The sequence below is a fragment of the Conger conger genome, chromosome 1, assembly GCF_963514075.1.
Source record: "Conger conger chromosome 1, fConCon1.1, whole genome shotgun sequence".
NCBI classification, from domain to species: Eukaryota; Metazoa; Chordata; class Actinopteri; order Anguilliformes; family Congridae; genus Conger; species Conger conger.
In genome coordinates this window covers 53,159,172-53,175,974 of record NC_083760.1, presented here as the reverse complement: position 1 = coordinate 53,175,974, position 16,803 = coordinate 53,159,172, and the positions used below count along the sequence as shown (strand labels likewise).

Sequence of the window (16,803 nt, the reverse complement as noted above, 5' to 3'; positions counted from 1 at the left end):
TTGGGGAGCTTGAGTGTGGCTAAGGTGTATGACTGGGACCTGGACTGTTGGTGGTTCAAGCCACAGTGTAGCCATGATAAGATCTGCACAGCTGTTGGGTCCGTGAGCTCTTAACCCCAAATTGCTCTCCGGGCATAGCAGGGTGGCAGCCTACTGCTCCTAAGTAACAAGGATGGGTCAAATGCTGAGGACAAATTACCCAACTGTGTTCAATAAAGTATATCTCATTATCTCAATTTACAATGACAGTTAGGCTCCTCTTGGCCCTGCAGGCCTCTAGCTACTAGTAGAGATCCAATAATAGCTGATAGTTGGATGAACAAATCAGTTCCCTTAATGATGATGTTGAATTCTGACATTGGCACCAAAGGTTGCTTTCGTGTGTTTAGCACCACGCTGAGGTTCCGTGTTCGGGGACGGGACGGGCCGATGCCAGGCCCTCAGCTCACCCGCCTGCTGCGACTCCTGCTGCTGCGGGAGAAAGCTGACTTCCTGCTCTTCAGGACCCTCAGGGTGGACACTGCTAGTAAGACCCACAATGCACTGCAGGACGGGCCCAATGATCAATCATAGATAAATGTCAAAACCGTTGCGATATTCACCTGATGTTCACTGATTAGTGTAAATCAACACTCTGCCCTCTACACTCAGTTATTTTACTGTGAGTATAGCCTGCATTTCCCAGCAAGCGGAAGTCCCCTCCCCAGCCTCCAGCTCTGTTCTGTGTGTGCTGCAGTGTGCCTGCTGCGCTGTTCAGACCACGGCCAATGCGAACCCTTCACCAAGCGCTGTGCCTGTGACCCCTTCTGGATGGAGAACCTTATCCGCCGTTTCCTTGGTGATGGAGTGAGTAACTGTGGTGAGCGCTGTTTCTTTCTTGCCGCTCAGCCAGGCAGGCTCTCTCTATGATTATCCCTGAAGTCACGCTTGTATTATCCTGTATTAACCGCCTGAAGTGGTTTCCTTCACTAACTGTTATAGTGATATATTTTGTTTATGTCTGTATTTGGTCATCTATTTTATCTTTTCAAATTGAATTTTTAATTCAGTTTATTTAGCCTTTACTCATGCAGGGAGTCCTACTGAGAGCAGGGCTCTCTTTTGCTGAGGAACCCTCAGACCACACAATGTAGGCCTTAAACTACCGAAAGGACAACATGGCTTGTTATTTAATTGACCCCTGAAATTTATTCCACGTGTGGTGCATATATTTCCTATAGTTTTTCTGCTGTAATTTCGCAATTTTTTTAGCATAATCCAACCTTGACATCTTATGCAGTAGTTTGAGTTTGTAAAAAGTATGGGGTAAAGGGGAGTTTTGTGAGGAGGGCTTTGAATATAAATAAAATGTGTTACATTTTATTTGTATACAATGCTGTGCTGCCTCATCATCTGTAATAACTTGCATGTTATGCACTAGGAATGGGTAAAATTGTGGCTTGCCTTTTGTGGTTCTCAAATGTGAGGCAAGGCTTGTTTCTGTATACAAATCCAGTTTTGGCTTAGTTTTATTTTTTTTGTTAAATTCATAACATGCATTACATTTCATTAATCCAAGTTCCTACAGTAAGTACTTATAGGGCCGGTTTAACATACACAGATTAGTTTTAGTCCTGGACTAAATTAAGTTTAGTAAGGAGAATCGCAATCACTCAATTTGATCATCATTTTAGTGCATAGGTGTGTATCTACTCTGTTCAGTATCTTTGATAATATTTCATTGTGAAATATTGTGATGGTTTTTGTTTTTAAATATTTAAACTCCATAGGTTGAAGTCTCAAGCATACATGTAGAAATATAAATACTTTTCTATTATTCTGTTAGTGATCGCACTTGTGCAATGAGCTTGTGCATTGCAGCCTGCAGTGGGTATTAGATAAATGTAACCTATTAAATAGAGTTGGTCCTCTTACACATGGTGGTTATGTTAGGAGGCATGGCGATAACAAGTTTGGGGAACCCTCTCTCACACTCCGTATGTTCTTCTGCCCCTCCGTTGCCAGAGTGGAGTGTCCTCTACGTTGTCCTGTCCTGTTTCATGGGGATCATCCTCGTCATGTCAGTCAGCTGGGCCTGTGTGTTCTGCTGTAAAAGGTACCTCCCTATCAGCATGAATCTTACAGGAAATTATAGCCTGTTTAGTGGCTTAGTACATGTGAGAACATGGGGCAGAGCAGTGCCTTTCATAGACAATTATTGAGTTGTAACATGAACTCTATATAAAAATATATTTTGTGATAACTATCAAATGCATGCATTCACCCCTGAGCACATCCCTTCAGTTACACAAACCAGACTCGTTGCTAGTCAAATTTAAAACATTGAATTTTCCACCATCTAAAAATATGGTGGAATATGCCATCAAGGTGTTTTTTACACCATTTTTGTGTTTTTATACAATTGAAGAACTACAAACTGTATTTTCAAACCTTCTGCATGTTATTTGTTGATGTGTTTCTGCATGTGTTGTTCAGCTAAATGATGCAGATTTCAGTGTTTTAAGCTCTCTTATTGAATTTCAAGGAGAAGGCGTACAAAAGTGAGGAAGAAAACAAAGTACACCATTCTGGACGATATGGATGACCAGGAGAGGATGGAGCTGAGGCCAAAATACAGTCGGTCACTTACTCCTGTTGTTTACACACACACACACACATACACACACACTGCTTTTGGCAGAGCTGTGGCTTTTAGACATTAAGGTTTAAAGATTAGAGCATAAAAGTTATGGCTTACACATTCCAGTTTACACAATAATGTTGAGACTGTGTTTTCCCCTCCGCAGGCCTGAAGCACAGGAGCACAGAGCACAACTCCAGCCTGATGATGTCAGAGTCAGAGTTTGACAGCGAGCAGGACACCATCTTCACCCGAGAGAGGCCGGACAAGGGCAAGCGCCACTCCAACGGCACCACCAAAAACGGGGATGCCTTCGGCTACCACACCGTGGACGGGTAGGCTTCACAGAGCAAGCCTTCAGGGGTACGATGGGCACTTCCCAAAGAGACTGCTGACAGGTTGGATGAAATGTACACGGAGCCTTGCAAACCTGGGGAGACTTCCAATCTGCCCGGAAATACAGACTGATGAATGTACTGTGGGCTCCAGAATTATTGGCACCCCTGATAAATGTTCACAAAAAGTGCTGTAAACTAAAAATAATAGTTATTGACATGCTTTATTCTCCAACATGCGTAAAGTAGTACGCTTTATTAATGATTTATTAAGGAATCAACCACCAAAGTTTTTCTTAGTTTTTCCCCAAAAAAGGTTCCACAATTATTGCCACCCCTGGTTTCAAACTTTGTGCAGACACCCCTGGCAAAGATGACAGCCAGAAGTTTTCCTATAGTTTGTGATCAGGTTAGAGAACACATTTATAGAATATACTTTGATACCATTGGGATACCCCCTTCTTCAGTTCAGGTCACAGGTTTTTCATGGGATTTAAGTCTGGAGACTGAGATGGCCATTGCAGAACATTTATTGTTGTTTTTACTTAACCATATCTGCCTGGTTTTTTGATGTATGGTTGTATCCAGCTGGACAATCTACCTATGACCAAGTCTCTGCCAAGATTTCCTGTTACTCTGTTGAATGCATTGATCTTAAACAGTGCCCCTGGACCACTGGCAGCAAAACACCCCCAAAACATCAATGACCCACCACCGTCTTTGACAGTATGTATGAGGTGCTGCTCCTTGTATGCATTCCATTTTGCTGCCAAACATATCGATGGTGTGTATAGCCAAAACGGCCACATCTGACCATAGCACTCTCTGCCAGTCATAATCTCAATGAGGTTTTGTTTATTGTGCTCATCTTACCGTTCCTGGGGATAATATGCACTTGCATCCTATTCCTGGCAAGTTTGCAACCATTCCATATGTTTTCTGCCTTTTTATTATTGAACTTACAGTGCTAAGGGGTATGTTTTACCGTTTATATATTTTTTACAAAAACATTACCCGATGATGTGATGGTGAATAACCATGTGTCTCTTCTGAATTGAAAGTTCTTTAGCTTTTCATGTTGATGGTTGACAAAAGGATTTTGCATGCTTGTGACCTCATTTTTATACTCCAGTGATGGAATGACAGTGTAGTTCCTTCAGACTGAGATTAACTAAATGAAAGTCTGATTGTATTGCCAATTTCACTTTGATTTTATTCACAATAATTGATAGGAGTGGCAATAACTTTGGCACCTGTGGTTTTCAGAAAAAACATTGAAATGTGAGAGTAAATCTATTGAAATAAACTTATATAGTTTTCTTGTATGTTTGAACATAAAATATGTTTTGTTATCCATGTTGTTAATTATATGCAGCCTTTTTTCTCCATTTTTATTAAGGGTGCCAATAATTCTGGAGCCTGCTGTAGATGTAATTATTTGAAATTCCCCCCTCACCCTCAACCCCCAGAACTGATTCTCCTTGACTATTTATATGCTTCAATAACTTATTTTTGGTTAAAAAAATAAGTTATTTCTTCAGGTGGCTTTCAACTGCACACAAATCCTTTCTCAGAGAGTATGGTGTATGGCGTATGGGGACTGCTTCAATGATGTAATGATGCAAAAAATTATAATCATCATGTAAAAAGTTAACGGTGTGTCTAGGGCTGTTCAATTCACCAGTTCACCTCATTATAGTCATTTTACAAATTTTAATAGAAAATTCTAATTAATTTGCCATTTTCTGGAAAAGGCAGTAGAGGTTACCATTTGGGCATACCAGGTAAAACACTTTTACACCACTGACTTATACAGTGAATAACCAAAATGTCCAACCAAAGAGTTCAGCGTCCTGAATCTGATTTTCTCACAGCAATCCCAGATACCTTCTGGGAATGTTTGCTACAGAACTAAAATATACAATTCAAGCTACATCTAAAAAAGGCTATTTTGAGGCTGAACAACAGAATGTCTGGTAGAATAGGACTACGCTTTGAAGAATGCAACTCATCATTGTACATTATCCGTTAAAACAGCCTGATTTCCAGCTTTGTTTCCAAAATGCTACTCAATGTACTCTACTGTATGATCCTCCCTATAAAGAATGAGGAACTGATATGACAAGTTAAAAAAATATTTGTAAAAAATATATATACATTTTGCACTTTCATATGTACAACAGGACATATTGCAGAGCAATTCTACAGAATATGTGTACAATAACATGACAATAAAGGACACATTTTTATAGCCTTGGTGAAGAGACGCACACTGCTCAGAAAAGCTATTGGGGGGAGGTGCGCCCAGTCTTGTTCAGTCACTAGGTGAGAATTTACTAACGGGCAACAACCAACAACCATGGTTAAACTGAAAGTAAAACTGAAGTGGGTACACATTTCTTAAGGGCATATTCAGCATACAGATCAGAATAATGTGCAGAAACAGTCCTGTGTTGCAAGCAGAAACTGCACATGTAGGGGAATGACAGAGACGAGAGGAGTAGGTGAAATGAATGAGTATGGAGGTAACCACATTTCATTAAAATAACTCTACACTGTAATTTCAAACATAAAAAATAATGTTCCTTCTCTGAATACATTGAGTGGAGTATCATCATTGATAATTTGTTTTGCCATTGTGTAAACAGTCACTGGACTGGTGAACTAATTGTACCGTTATGATTGTGTGATCATGTAAACTAAAAAATGGCAGTGTCACAAATATTTGCTTTTACTGAGGGTGTTTGCTTTCTGCCCACAAGCAGATTCTCTCCTTCGATAAATCTGAACTCCAGATGTTGATATAGATGGACCAGACTAGTACATCTAGTGGAGTTTTCAAAATAAAATTTCAAAAGGCTTCAACAAGCACTAATACAGATGTCACTTTTCCTATTCAAATAAATGATAAGGTGCACAGTTTCTGTAATGCACTAGCTTTTCAGCCCAAGAAAGAAAGCAAGAAAAGAATTATAATCTTTTTATTTACGTTACTCTATTAACATTTACAACTGTAAGAAATACCCTGGGTTATGTGCAATAACACATTCTGTAAATAATGAAAATGGCACTTACAGACAGGAAAGATCTGGAAGCACAAGACCACAGTCATACACACTTCAGATGAGAATACGGTCTGGACAGGTTAGATGTTCATTATACGGGTCTATGAATCAACTTCTTCACATATCAGGCTGAAACAAGTTAGATTCAACATTACTCAAATCATGACATGACAAAATAAGTTAAGCTACAATTAAGTACCATTTTAACATTTAACAGTAGGCTATCCGATCGGCTGGTCATAGGTCAACAAATCACATTTGTTTATTGATATAAAGGAAAATATTGAAATATCCCAATTAAACAATTTTCACAAGACTTTGTAGAATACATATTTGAGCATTTACAGTTTTGTGCTCTACCACGGGCAAGTGAGGCTTCAACTGCTTATACTGGTGACAGGCCAATCTAAGCCAACCAGAACACTGCTCTCAGTAGCTGAACCACTCTGATTCGCAAAAATCAGTTGATTTTTTGCCTTAAAATAAAACAAAAACAATTTTGTTCATAATCATATGAAGAATATTTTGATGTGCATCTTTTAGCCTTGTTAGAATTGTGTGTGCGTTTTTACTGGTTTCAAAATCACATTAAATTCAACATGTGCTTGATACAACCATTATAGTTGCCCTTCACGGTTTGCAGAATTCACAATACCCTCTGTTCAGTACAGGTATATAGAATGTGCTCAGTACTGCTCTTCGCTGTCCCTCAGTACCACATTTTCTCCTAATATAAAGAGTAGGTCACAGGAGTGTTGTTTTTATGCTCTTGCCCATAATTGGCCTAAATGCAAATAATATGGATTTAAGTCAATAGAAAGTCCACATTTGTCCAAAGAGTCTATATTCTTCCTTGACTGAAAATGTGAAGACCAAAACGGAAAAAATGAAGTGAGACCATGAACACAGCCAGGTAAAACAAGAATATAACTTCATAAGAATGAATTGTACAATTTTGTAATTGCCTGTATTTCCAATCTGACTAAAATGATTATTTTTTCACTCAGTCCTTAGAACCAGCAGTGATACGACTGATGACTTCTAATGTGTAAATCTGATGGCAGGTTTCAGAACAATTTAGCAAACACATTTAGCTTTGACAGATTATTGAATTGACACCATTTGCAAGATCTTAATTTCAAACTTGTGGTTAAGATTGGAAGTGGGCGATGAATTTCAATGTGAAGATTGTCTTTGTCTTGGCTAAGGGGGCTGTGAAGGGAGCTTTTGGGTTAGGGGGTGAGTTTTTTTGGGGGATCAGGAGGTAAGGCCTCCGAAGCACATGTATTTGATTTCCAGGTACTCGTCGATGCCGTATTTAGAGCCTTCCCTGCCCAGGCCAGACTGCTTGACACCCCCGAAAGTGGCCACTGAGGTGGAGATCAGCCCCTCGTTCACCCCCACCATGCCCACCTCCAGCTGCTCCGCGACCCGCCAGATCTGATCGATGTCCTTGGAGTAAAAGTACCCTGTTGGCAGAGATAAGAAACTAATAAGGGGACAGATAGAGGTATCGATCACGACACTGCAAAAACCAAAAGGAAAATTCAATGTCAACAAGTATTTTAGTCTTGTATTGAAAATTTCCTTAAAGTATTTCCTTTACTTTTTTGATAAATAAGACGTTTCCACCAATGACAATGAGATGAGACAGCTTTGACTAATTTCAAGATTTGCCAATGGGATGAGAAAATTTCACTTGTCAAGCAAAAACTTTAAAAATAACTTAAAATATTTTCAATGAATCAAAAAAAAAACCTTATTACAAGACTAAAACGCTTGTTAAGACAGCCATTTGTTTGCAGTGCATTTCTAAAGCTCTCGTCCAGCTCTACATACAGTAAATGTTTCATATCGAACATATCTTTTTGCATTTAAGCTGACAATATAGAGTTATGGAGGATGGATAAGGTGCATTATTATAGACAGTTTAGGCCTGCTGCTCTGATGGAGAAAATTCACAGAACAAAAACCAAGAGGTCAGACAGTTGTGCATAATGTACAACACAAAGACCAGGCACGTGCACATAATTATCAGGTATTTACAGGCAGAAAAAAAAATGAATTCAAACCAAAAAAACAGAAACAATGAAAACAATGGAACGTCTATGAAAGCACTCTGGAGCACCATGGGTACACTCATACAGGATCATGCGTGAAAACTCAGGGCTTACCTGCCAAGCCCACATTTGATGCGTTAGCCATCAGTAGTGCTTCCTCCTCCGTGTTAAACCTGTCCAAACACAACTGATGATCACCTCAGGTTTGGACAAAATTCATGGTTTCACCAATATCATTCCCCATATCGAAAAACAGTGCTTTCCACCAGCTGATATTCTTATGATAAACTTTTGAGATACTTTACTGCAAGTACCTCACTTAAATGCTTAAAGACAAGCTGAAATGAAAATCTTTTGAAATTCACTTTTCCTTACTTGCGTCAATTCTTCATAACCATACGAACACATCTCAAAGTATACATTCCAAAGAATGTAGAGAATTGTGATACCTTTCCCCTCCAACCAATATCTTGTACGTAATCTTCCCCAGAGCCATAGGCTAGGGATTTGCTTCCCCCTCCTCATTTAACATAAGTCAAATCGACTCCCTGCCCTCTGAAAGAAATTCTGTTTTAGCGTGTCTTTAAGTGAGGATTAAATAGCTAAATTATGTGTGTAGGAATTTTTTTAATCACCATCAGTGTAGCAGTTTCTGAAATATGGGGCAAAATTTCAAAACAAACACGTCCTGCAACGTCACTCACTTGATGACGGGAAGCAGGGGTCCGAAGGTCTCCTCCCTAGTGCAGAGCATGTTGGTGGTGACGTTGGCCAGCAGGGTGGGCTGCATGAAAGAGCCCTCCAGACGCTTCCCCCCCCTCAGCACAGTGGCACCCTGGGACACTGCGTCTGTAATCTGATGCTCCACCTGCCATCAGAACACCATCCATGTCAAGAACGCAATGTTCCTCCACAAGTCTAAAATGGCTAGGAGGCCTGTGCTCTGAAGCTCAACCAGCAGACAATGGCCCTGCGATGCAGCAAGCATCCAATATATGGAGTCCGTCATGAGTCATGACTAATGGGAAGGGCCACACCCTGCCCCGACTACAGTCAGCGCTGGAATTGCCACCATTAGACTGCATACTGTGCAGCAGGACTGGGCCAAATTTGCAATTGTTTTGCATTCAAATACTTTTCTACACTTTGAAATGTCTGGTGTATTGCAACAATAGGAATGTTTTGCAGTAGCTTTGATCTTTGATCCTCCCATGATGTGGCTGGTTATAGAGGCAAACTCCACCAAACCTGCATCACTGAAGGCCTGAGTACACTCCTGTTCATTCTTCCACTTCCCCCTATACTAAGAATGTGAATGTTGAAACCTCTCTTATCTGCATTTAGTTTAAGGGCTATTTTGGTCTATAATCATTTTCTACCTATACCCCACTAGCTGCAAATTATTTTTCATTCTTCCGGAGCAGACTGTTTTCTTAATGTGGTCAAATCTTGGCATCAAAACTTTTAAAGGCTTGTATATTGATAATGTTTTGCATCCTTTCAGCAACTCGGACAGATTTTCACTTTCACATTTGAGTGATTTTCACATTTTTATGATATTTACAAGTCCACAGCTTCGCCCATAATGCGTTCCCCATGTTTCCCAACCTACCTAATGATTTTAAACGGTTTCCCGATACCAATCCCAACTCATATCTACAACTAAATTAATCTTTTATGTCCAGAGTCATTAAACCCTATGAAGACCCTTTGGGAGGAGGATTTAGGGGAGGCAATGCCAGAAGAAGTTTGGGCAGAGATTTTAGAACATATACCCAGATCTAATATTTGTGCAAGACATGGTCTTATTAAATGTAAAGTGGTACACCGTAGCTATTACTATTATTGTGTAATATCTATTATGGTGTATGAGCAGCCTGTGATAGGGGTCAGCAATCTCCTGCAAACCGCACAAAATATGGGGTCTATACTTACAATTCGTTCAGAGGATACACTTCCCACTCATTCCGGATTGAAGCTAATTCAGTGATTTGAAGAGTATTGTGCTTGTTGCGGTGTGGGTGATATGCTGCTGTACTGACTATTAGTGTGTATTACTGACATGGTTTACTATGAACTGAATGATGTTTTGCTTTTTTCCATTCGTGTTTGTTTATGGTTGATTAAACACAGTGGAACCTGTAAAGCTACACTACAGCACAGGAGGGAGGCTGTGTTAATGGCAGGCTAAAATAAGACACCGTGGTACCTTTTCGGCAGCCCGGACGTTTATGAGGGGGCCCTGCGTGGTTGTAGGGTCGGACCCATGTCCCAGGTGCAGTTCTGTATCCATCGCCTTCCCCAGCTTCTCCACAAACTGGTCATGGATCCCACTCTGCACCAGGAAGCGGTTGGAACACACGCACGTCTGGGGACAAGGAAATGCACAACAGGAAGTTATGAATTCATGGGAAGTTTTCGGTGTATTTGTCACACGTTTACAGTACCGTGAAAAAGTATTTGCCTCCTTCCTTTGGATAGAGAGGCTTGCAGTTCTTTGAATGCTCTTCTGGGATATTTAGTGGCTTCCTGGATGAGCGGTCACTGCACTCTTCGGAGAAACATTGGCAGGCTGGCCACTCCTGGGAAGATTCACCACTGTCCCAAGTGTTCTCCATTTGGAGATAATGGCACTCACTGTGGTTCGGTGGAGTCCCAGAGCACTAGAAATGGTTTTGTAACCCTTTCCAAACTGATATATTTGACGTGGCGCAGTAAAGGAGATATCTTTCAAACTGCAACCTAATCATCCCCTGATTCAGTTGGCCAACATTGTTCTCTCCCTCTCCACCAGCTGGTGTGTGGTGAGCTTTCTGGCACAAAATGGCAGCCATGCATCACACAGGTGGGGGCTACACATTGGTGGTCGTTGAGGCGAGTTTCCCCTTCGTCACTAAGCTTTTTCAGTGTCTAGAACAGTGCTATATAAATGTAATGATCTATCTAAGGGACTCCCATAACACTTCCTGAAACAAATAACACAGAAGACATTGGCTATTAAATATCAACTTAAAAGTGAAAGTAAATGAGTACAGCCCTATGGGGGAACCACACACATGAATAATATGGCAAATTATCTATGTTGATAGTACTGATAGTAGTGTGGGGGAAAAATATTTTGCAGGACACTATAGGCAACAGTTTTACTCATTTGTTTAAACGAATGTATTCATTTGCCTCACAGCACAGCATAGAAAATTCTATCACTGGCGCTGTGTAGCTGCTGTTTCTATTTTGCTATTTTGTGAATGAATTGAGGCATATTACAGGCACATTGAAAAAAATGGTACAAAACTCCACTATTAGGAGTGCGCTTTAACACTCTTCTCGCACCGTCTCTCTTCTCTACAGAGAACACACAGCTTTCATGCTTTGCACGGAAGCAGGGACCGAACACGTAATATAAATTTCACATGCCAGATCCATGATAAAGTCATAAAGTCTACCCCCAATTTAGTCAATTGGCATGACCGCACTCGATTGACTGATTTTCACTCAGGTTCTATGGTAGCTTTTAATGTTATCGTCCATTACAAACAAGCTCTCTTGAAAATACAGTTCATACATTTCCACACACTACTAGAAGACATTCAAAATCACTTGCTGTCCTGCTTGCATATCAATCTTAAAGACCATACTGAAGGGTGATTAAAATAGTGCATCCCTTGATCAGGCTCCAGATCAAAATCCCATCAGTTGACGTTTTACTGAAAACTCAGCTGGTTGTGTGAACTACATTGACAATAAAAATGTACGGGGCTTTTAACGCTAACCTGAAGAAGTTGTAACTTTTTTTCCATTTCAACATAACTGTACCTTCAGCTTGTGGTTCTCTAGCTTGCATAGCTTTTCAAGATCAACCTTGAAATGCAAGCCAACATTGCCACAACTTGGCAGTCAACAAAATAAGAAAACGAGCGCTTCCGTGATGCTGATTAAACGGTGACCCCTGATTAAACGTGTCAAACCTCTAAGTGGATAAGCTACAGCAGCAGAAGACCAATAAGTCTAAGAAATACCTAAAAGTGCTCACAGTGTATGAACTATACAAAAATAAGTCCAGTGGATTCAATATAAACATATTGAAGGGTGTTTACTGGTTACTGGTGTCTTACCTGACCAGAGTTCCTGAACTTTGAAGCCATGGCTCCAGCCACAGCCTTGTCGATGTCTGCACTGTCAAAGACGATGAAGGGGGCGTGTCCACCCAGCTCCATGGAAACGCGCTTCACGGTCCCAGCAGCGTGCTTCAGCAGAATCTACAGGTGGAAGTGAGACAGAGAGGTGAGGAGGAACATGGAGATTCTCCAGAGTGGAAAGCAGGTTAAATGCACAACCTTCACAGTTTCATCCTGGAAAACAGTAGAGGGGAAGTGCCCCAAAGGGCAAGCAGCAGTGGCCTGAAGCAAGCCTTGGTATTGACCGTGGTACAGCCAATACCTGATCTGGTGTAAACATTACTACATGGGGCGACATTGGCTCAGGCGGTAAGAGCAGTCACCTGGCAGTCTGAGGGTTGGCGGTGTTGAAGTGTGCCTGAGCAAAACCCCCAAATGCTCCTGACCAGCTGGTTAGAGCCTTGCATGGGGCCCAATCGCCGCTGGTGTGTGAATGGGTTAATGAGAAGTATCAATTGTACAGTGCTTTGGATAAAGGCGCTATATAAGGACAACTATTTACCATATGAATTACTAATATTAGGCACATCTAGAGATCATCACATCACCTCCTGTATATAGTATAATTTTAGGGGGGAAGTAGCAATGTTATGTATTATCTTGACATGTGAGTGGTTGATGTGTTTTCTCTTTAATTTAGTGAGAATATTATTTTGTGGACAAAACAGCCAAAAGGTTGTAAATCTGGCACCGTGCCTGAGAACTTTAAACCCTGTAGTATGTTTGAACAGGACCCATGGATTGCAGCCAAGGAACATTAATAAATCATTACAAGTGAAAATGGTTGATTTTTTTTTTTTTTTTATGTAACATTGTAACATGCTGGGGTCAATTTCATCCAAAGTACAATTGGTGCCTTGCATGGCTGAATGAGAAGCAGCAATTGTTCAGTGCTTTGGATAAAGGCGCTATATAAATGCCAACCATTTACCATATTAATTACTAATATACACCTCGAGAGATCATCACAACACCTTCAGAGCATGTGTATAAAGTCAACCAACTTTCTTATTAATATGTACAATGTGAAACAACTGGTGCACTATGCTCTATGCCCTATGCTCTATGCCCTATGCCCTTTGCAACTGACGTACCTTGCCAGTGGCTGTAGAGCCGGTGAAGGAGACCTTTCCCACCATGGGGTCCGTACAGAGGATTTCACCAACAGCAGGGGTGCTCTCTCGGGAGCAGGGGACCACATTGAACACCCCTGCAGGGATCCCAGCCTGAGCAGACAGCTACAGGGAATAGCCAAATTTAGAGGGTAATATTGTAGCATGCATGCATACATACATACATCACATACTTCACATACATCACATGCACACAGTATACAGTGCCTTATGAAAAGGTATTCTAATTGGAAGTTATCATATTCGCAAAGATTACAAATGAAATATAGGCTGACATATGGTATTATATGAGTATTTTTACTGCAAACTGATAAGCTCTAACAGCAAATTTTCTAAGCCTAAATTCAGCAGATATATTGAAGAAAATGGGGGGAAAAAAACAGAAATATGCTGCTTGCATAAGTAATGAATCCGCACACATTAATATTTGGATGAGCCACCTGACACTGAAATAAAAGCTTCAAGAATTTGGGAGTAAGTACCTAAACAAGCAACTTGTTTTTCCAACACCACCCATGCCAAATATCTGCTTCCGCTATTGAATAACACTGCTGTCTTTAATTGAGTCATACCAGAAGATGAATGCAATGCAAAGACACAATTGCGACACTTTCCTATTGGTGAAACGGGTGGGGGCAAAGGCCACAGCTCTTGGAAAAGTTTTTGTATCATTTGACAACAAGCCAAACATTTGTTTGAAGGCAAAATCATACATGGATGACCCGTAGAAGTGTAATACATAGAATAGATATGTTAACAACGCACAGTTTGGTGACTGGAATACAAGTGCAACCCAGAAAGCGAGTGAGAACTGCAAGGCCCTTGTACAAGTGCCCATGTAAAAGGCAGCACGAAAACTGCACTTCAACCGCCTCAGTGCTTTTCACAAGTCCTTGGAAAGTCAATAGGTGACATAACATGATTGGCATTTGGCAGACACTCTTATCCAGAGCGACGTACAGTTGATTAGACTAAGCAGGAGACAATCCTCCCCAGGAGCAATGCAGGGTTAAGGGCCTTGCTCAAGGGCCCAACGGCTGTGCAGATCTTATTGTGGCTACACCGGGATTAGAACCACCGACCTTGCCTGTTCCAGTCATTTACCTTAACCACTACGCTACAGGCCGCCCCTTTGTCCATATTTTTCTACTGTCTCTGGCGGAGAACTCCAAAACTCACCACATATTGATAGCATATTAACAAGCATTACTAACACACTGCAAGCATCTTGGAACACTGACATACAAATAAAAAGCTTTTGACGGAGCGGCTGTGTATGATTCTTTGAAGATGTCGACAGTTTTTTCCATTCGGATTCAGTAACTTGTCCAAGAGCAGGTACACGTGGGATTCAAAAACCTTGTGTTTACAAGGCTTTTTATACAAAGGCTCTGACCTTATTATGGAAATAAAGGCACTGACCTCAGCTAGTGCCAGGGCAGAGAGGGGCGTGTCCTCAGCCGGCTTCACCACGACCGTACAGCCGGCCGCCAGAGCCGCCGCCACTTTCCGCGTGATCATGGCGCTGGGGAAATTCCACTGCGGAAGCGGGGGGGACGGTTAAAGAAGCCCCAGTGAAATCTGGCGGCCGTTGCAATGACACCATTCGCTCCGTGCTTTAAGATCCACTCACAGGAGTGATGATGGAGGCCACGCCGACCGGCTGCTTGAGCAGGATGATCCTGCGGTCCTTGGTGTTTGTGGGCACCACGTCTCCATAGACGCGGGGAGCCTCCTCAGAAAACCACTCCAGAAAGGAGGCGGAGTACGCGATCTCCCCCAGGGACTCTTTCATGGGCTTCCCCTGGAAAGCACCGGGGCCACGCCATCAAACTGGCATCATGACCGTGAACGTAGGTTAAATCTAGATCTAGTCTACGTGTCTTCTGAACTTTGACTAAAACGTCAAAGCAAGAATTATTTCCTTTCATCGTATACACAGTTTAGGGAGGTCAGCAATAATTAAAATTCACCAAACATAGCTTGTGAAGAAATAGTGTCACATTTCTGTTTGCTGGTAAATGTTATGGGCAAATTTTCACATTATACAGGCCTGAATGAGGCCTACAATGTGCTACAAACTCACAAACATTAGAGTTAATAACATGAAACAGGTTAAAAACATACAAGTTATGAAGATGATGCATAACTCATAAATTGAAGCTATTTAATGTAGTGAAAACGCTGATTACTTGATTATCTATGTTAAAACACTGAATACTGAAGAAGAATGCTGTTACTCATTTCACAAGCCATGTCTCATTATTTAGGAATAACAATCTGGTACAATACCCCTTGCATTACCCCTAAAATACATGTATACAGTCATTAAAAATGCCACTCACACACTCTGCTGTAATGAGCTTAGCAAGGTCATCCTTATGTTGTATTAGAAGATCAAACCACTTCCGGAGAAGAACGCTTCTTTCCTATAATGTAGATTAGGGCGATAATAAAATTAATATAGGAACAATGACATAAAGCCAATACATGTTGTTCAGAGTCACATGGTACAATACATTTCAAAATAGTTGTTTTTAATCAATCTTCTCTTTTCTGAAATGCCTACGGTGTCCCCCCTTTGGATAATATGCCGAATACATACGTGTTACCTTAGCGGTCTGTTCTTTCCAGGAGTAGAAGGCCTTATAAGCTGCACTGACAGCGTCTCGGGCTTCATGTGGACCACAGTCAGATACATTAGCTATTTTCTTGCCCGTTGCGGGGTCCAGCACAGGGAAAGTTGAAGGTGTAGACACCCATTTACCGCCGATAAAACTCTCCGTTCGCAGCAGTTCCGCGGAAATGTTGAGGCTGTATCGCCTGCGCAGCATTGCGGATAGGCCGTGTGAATCCTGACGGACAACATAGCAACTCCTTAAGAGACAGAAACTGGCCATTACGAAGGAACCGCCGCGAGAGAACACGGGCCGTGCGTTTCGTTTCCACCCTTTTGCTACCTAATTCAAGTTCAAGTTAGAACCGGAGACCCAGACGCCTCAGCACACACGTGATCAACTGCAGAAATAATTTGTGCATGCACAACCAGTGAACGTCTCAGTGTCAGTAGCTTGTCAATGTCGATACAGCACACAACAGTTAGCCTGCTAGGTAGCAGACAACCGATTATTTTGTCAACAGTTCTATCGGAGAGGTAACGGGCAGAAAATGTTGACGTTTGTGTTTGATGTTGCAAAAAAACATGGCTAACACACCAAACCCATTTGCATTTTAACAAATATAATTAACTAGTCTGCTACGTACTACAATAACAAGGAGCAACTGCTCTTCTAACATTACAAACCGATACAATTTTCTCGAATAAAAGCGGAAATTGACATTACATAAGTTTCTTGTTCAACGTCTTCCATTGTCCCTCCACCAGACCTGAGGAAAATAATGAATAGTAAGA

At 41.3% G+C, this 16,803-nt stretch overlaps 2 protein-coding genes across 7 annotated transcripts in view; one reads left to right on the top strand and one right to left on the bottom strand.

Annotated features, from left to right (window-relative positions):
• The window catches only part of kiaa0319 (KIAA0319 ortholog), a 19,927-nt gene extending 13,304 nt beyond the window's left edge, over positions 1-6,623 (top strand). For all 4 annotated transcript variants that reach the window (XM_061237188.1, XM_061237189.1, XM_061237187.1 and 1 more), the window contains 5 exons: positions 390-526; positions 737-859; positions 2,005-2,095; positions 2,525-2,616; positions 2,787-6,623. In XM_061237188.1, the coding sequence (XP_061093172.1) occupies positions 390-526; positions 737-859; positions 2,005-2,095; positions 2,525-2,616; positions 2,787-2,959 (616 nt within the window). In that variant the 3' untranslated portion in view covers positions 2,960-6,623. The remainder of the gene's footprint in view (positions 1-389; positions 527-736; positions 860-2,004; positions 2,096-2,524; positions 2,617-2,786) is intronic.
• On the bottom strand, positions 5,921-16,803 carry aldh5a1 (aldehyde dehydrogenase 5 family, member A1 (succinate-semialdehyde dehydrogenase)). 3 transcript variants are annotated; one of them, XM_061237192.1, is made up of 11 exons: positions 16,736-16,803; positions 16,004-16,246; positions 15,737-15,820; positions 15,025-15,195; positions 14,814-14,930; positions 13,353-13,496; positions 12,196-12,339; positions 10,290-10,448; positions 8,785-8,948; positions 8,195-8,253; positions 5,921-7,489 (listed from the first exon to the last, which is right to left on the bottom strand). In XM_061237192.1, exons 1-11 carry the CDS (start codon positions 16,760-16,762, stop codon positions 7,278-7,280), a joined length of 1,524 nt encoding a protein of 507 aa, XP_061093176.1. In that variant the 5' UTR covers positions 16,763-16,803; the 3' UTR covers positions 5,921-7,277. The 3 variants fall into 3 exon arrangements, with proteins under 3 accessions (XP_061093176.1, XP_061093177.1, XP_061093175.1); XM_061237193.1 differs by having other exon boundaries at positions 16,004-16,268; positions 16,736-16,768; XM_061237191.1 differs by lacking the exon at positions 16,736-16,803 and having other exon boundaries at positions 16,004-16,708.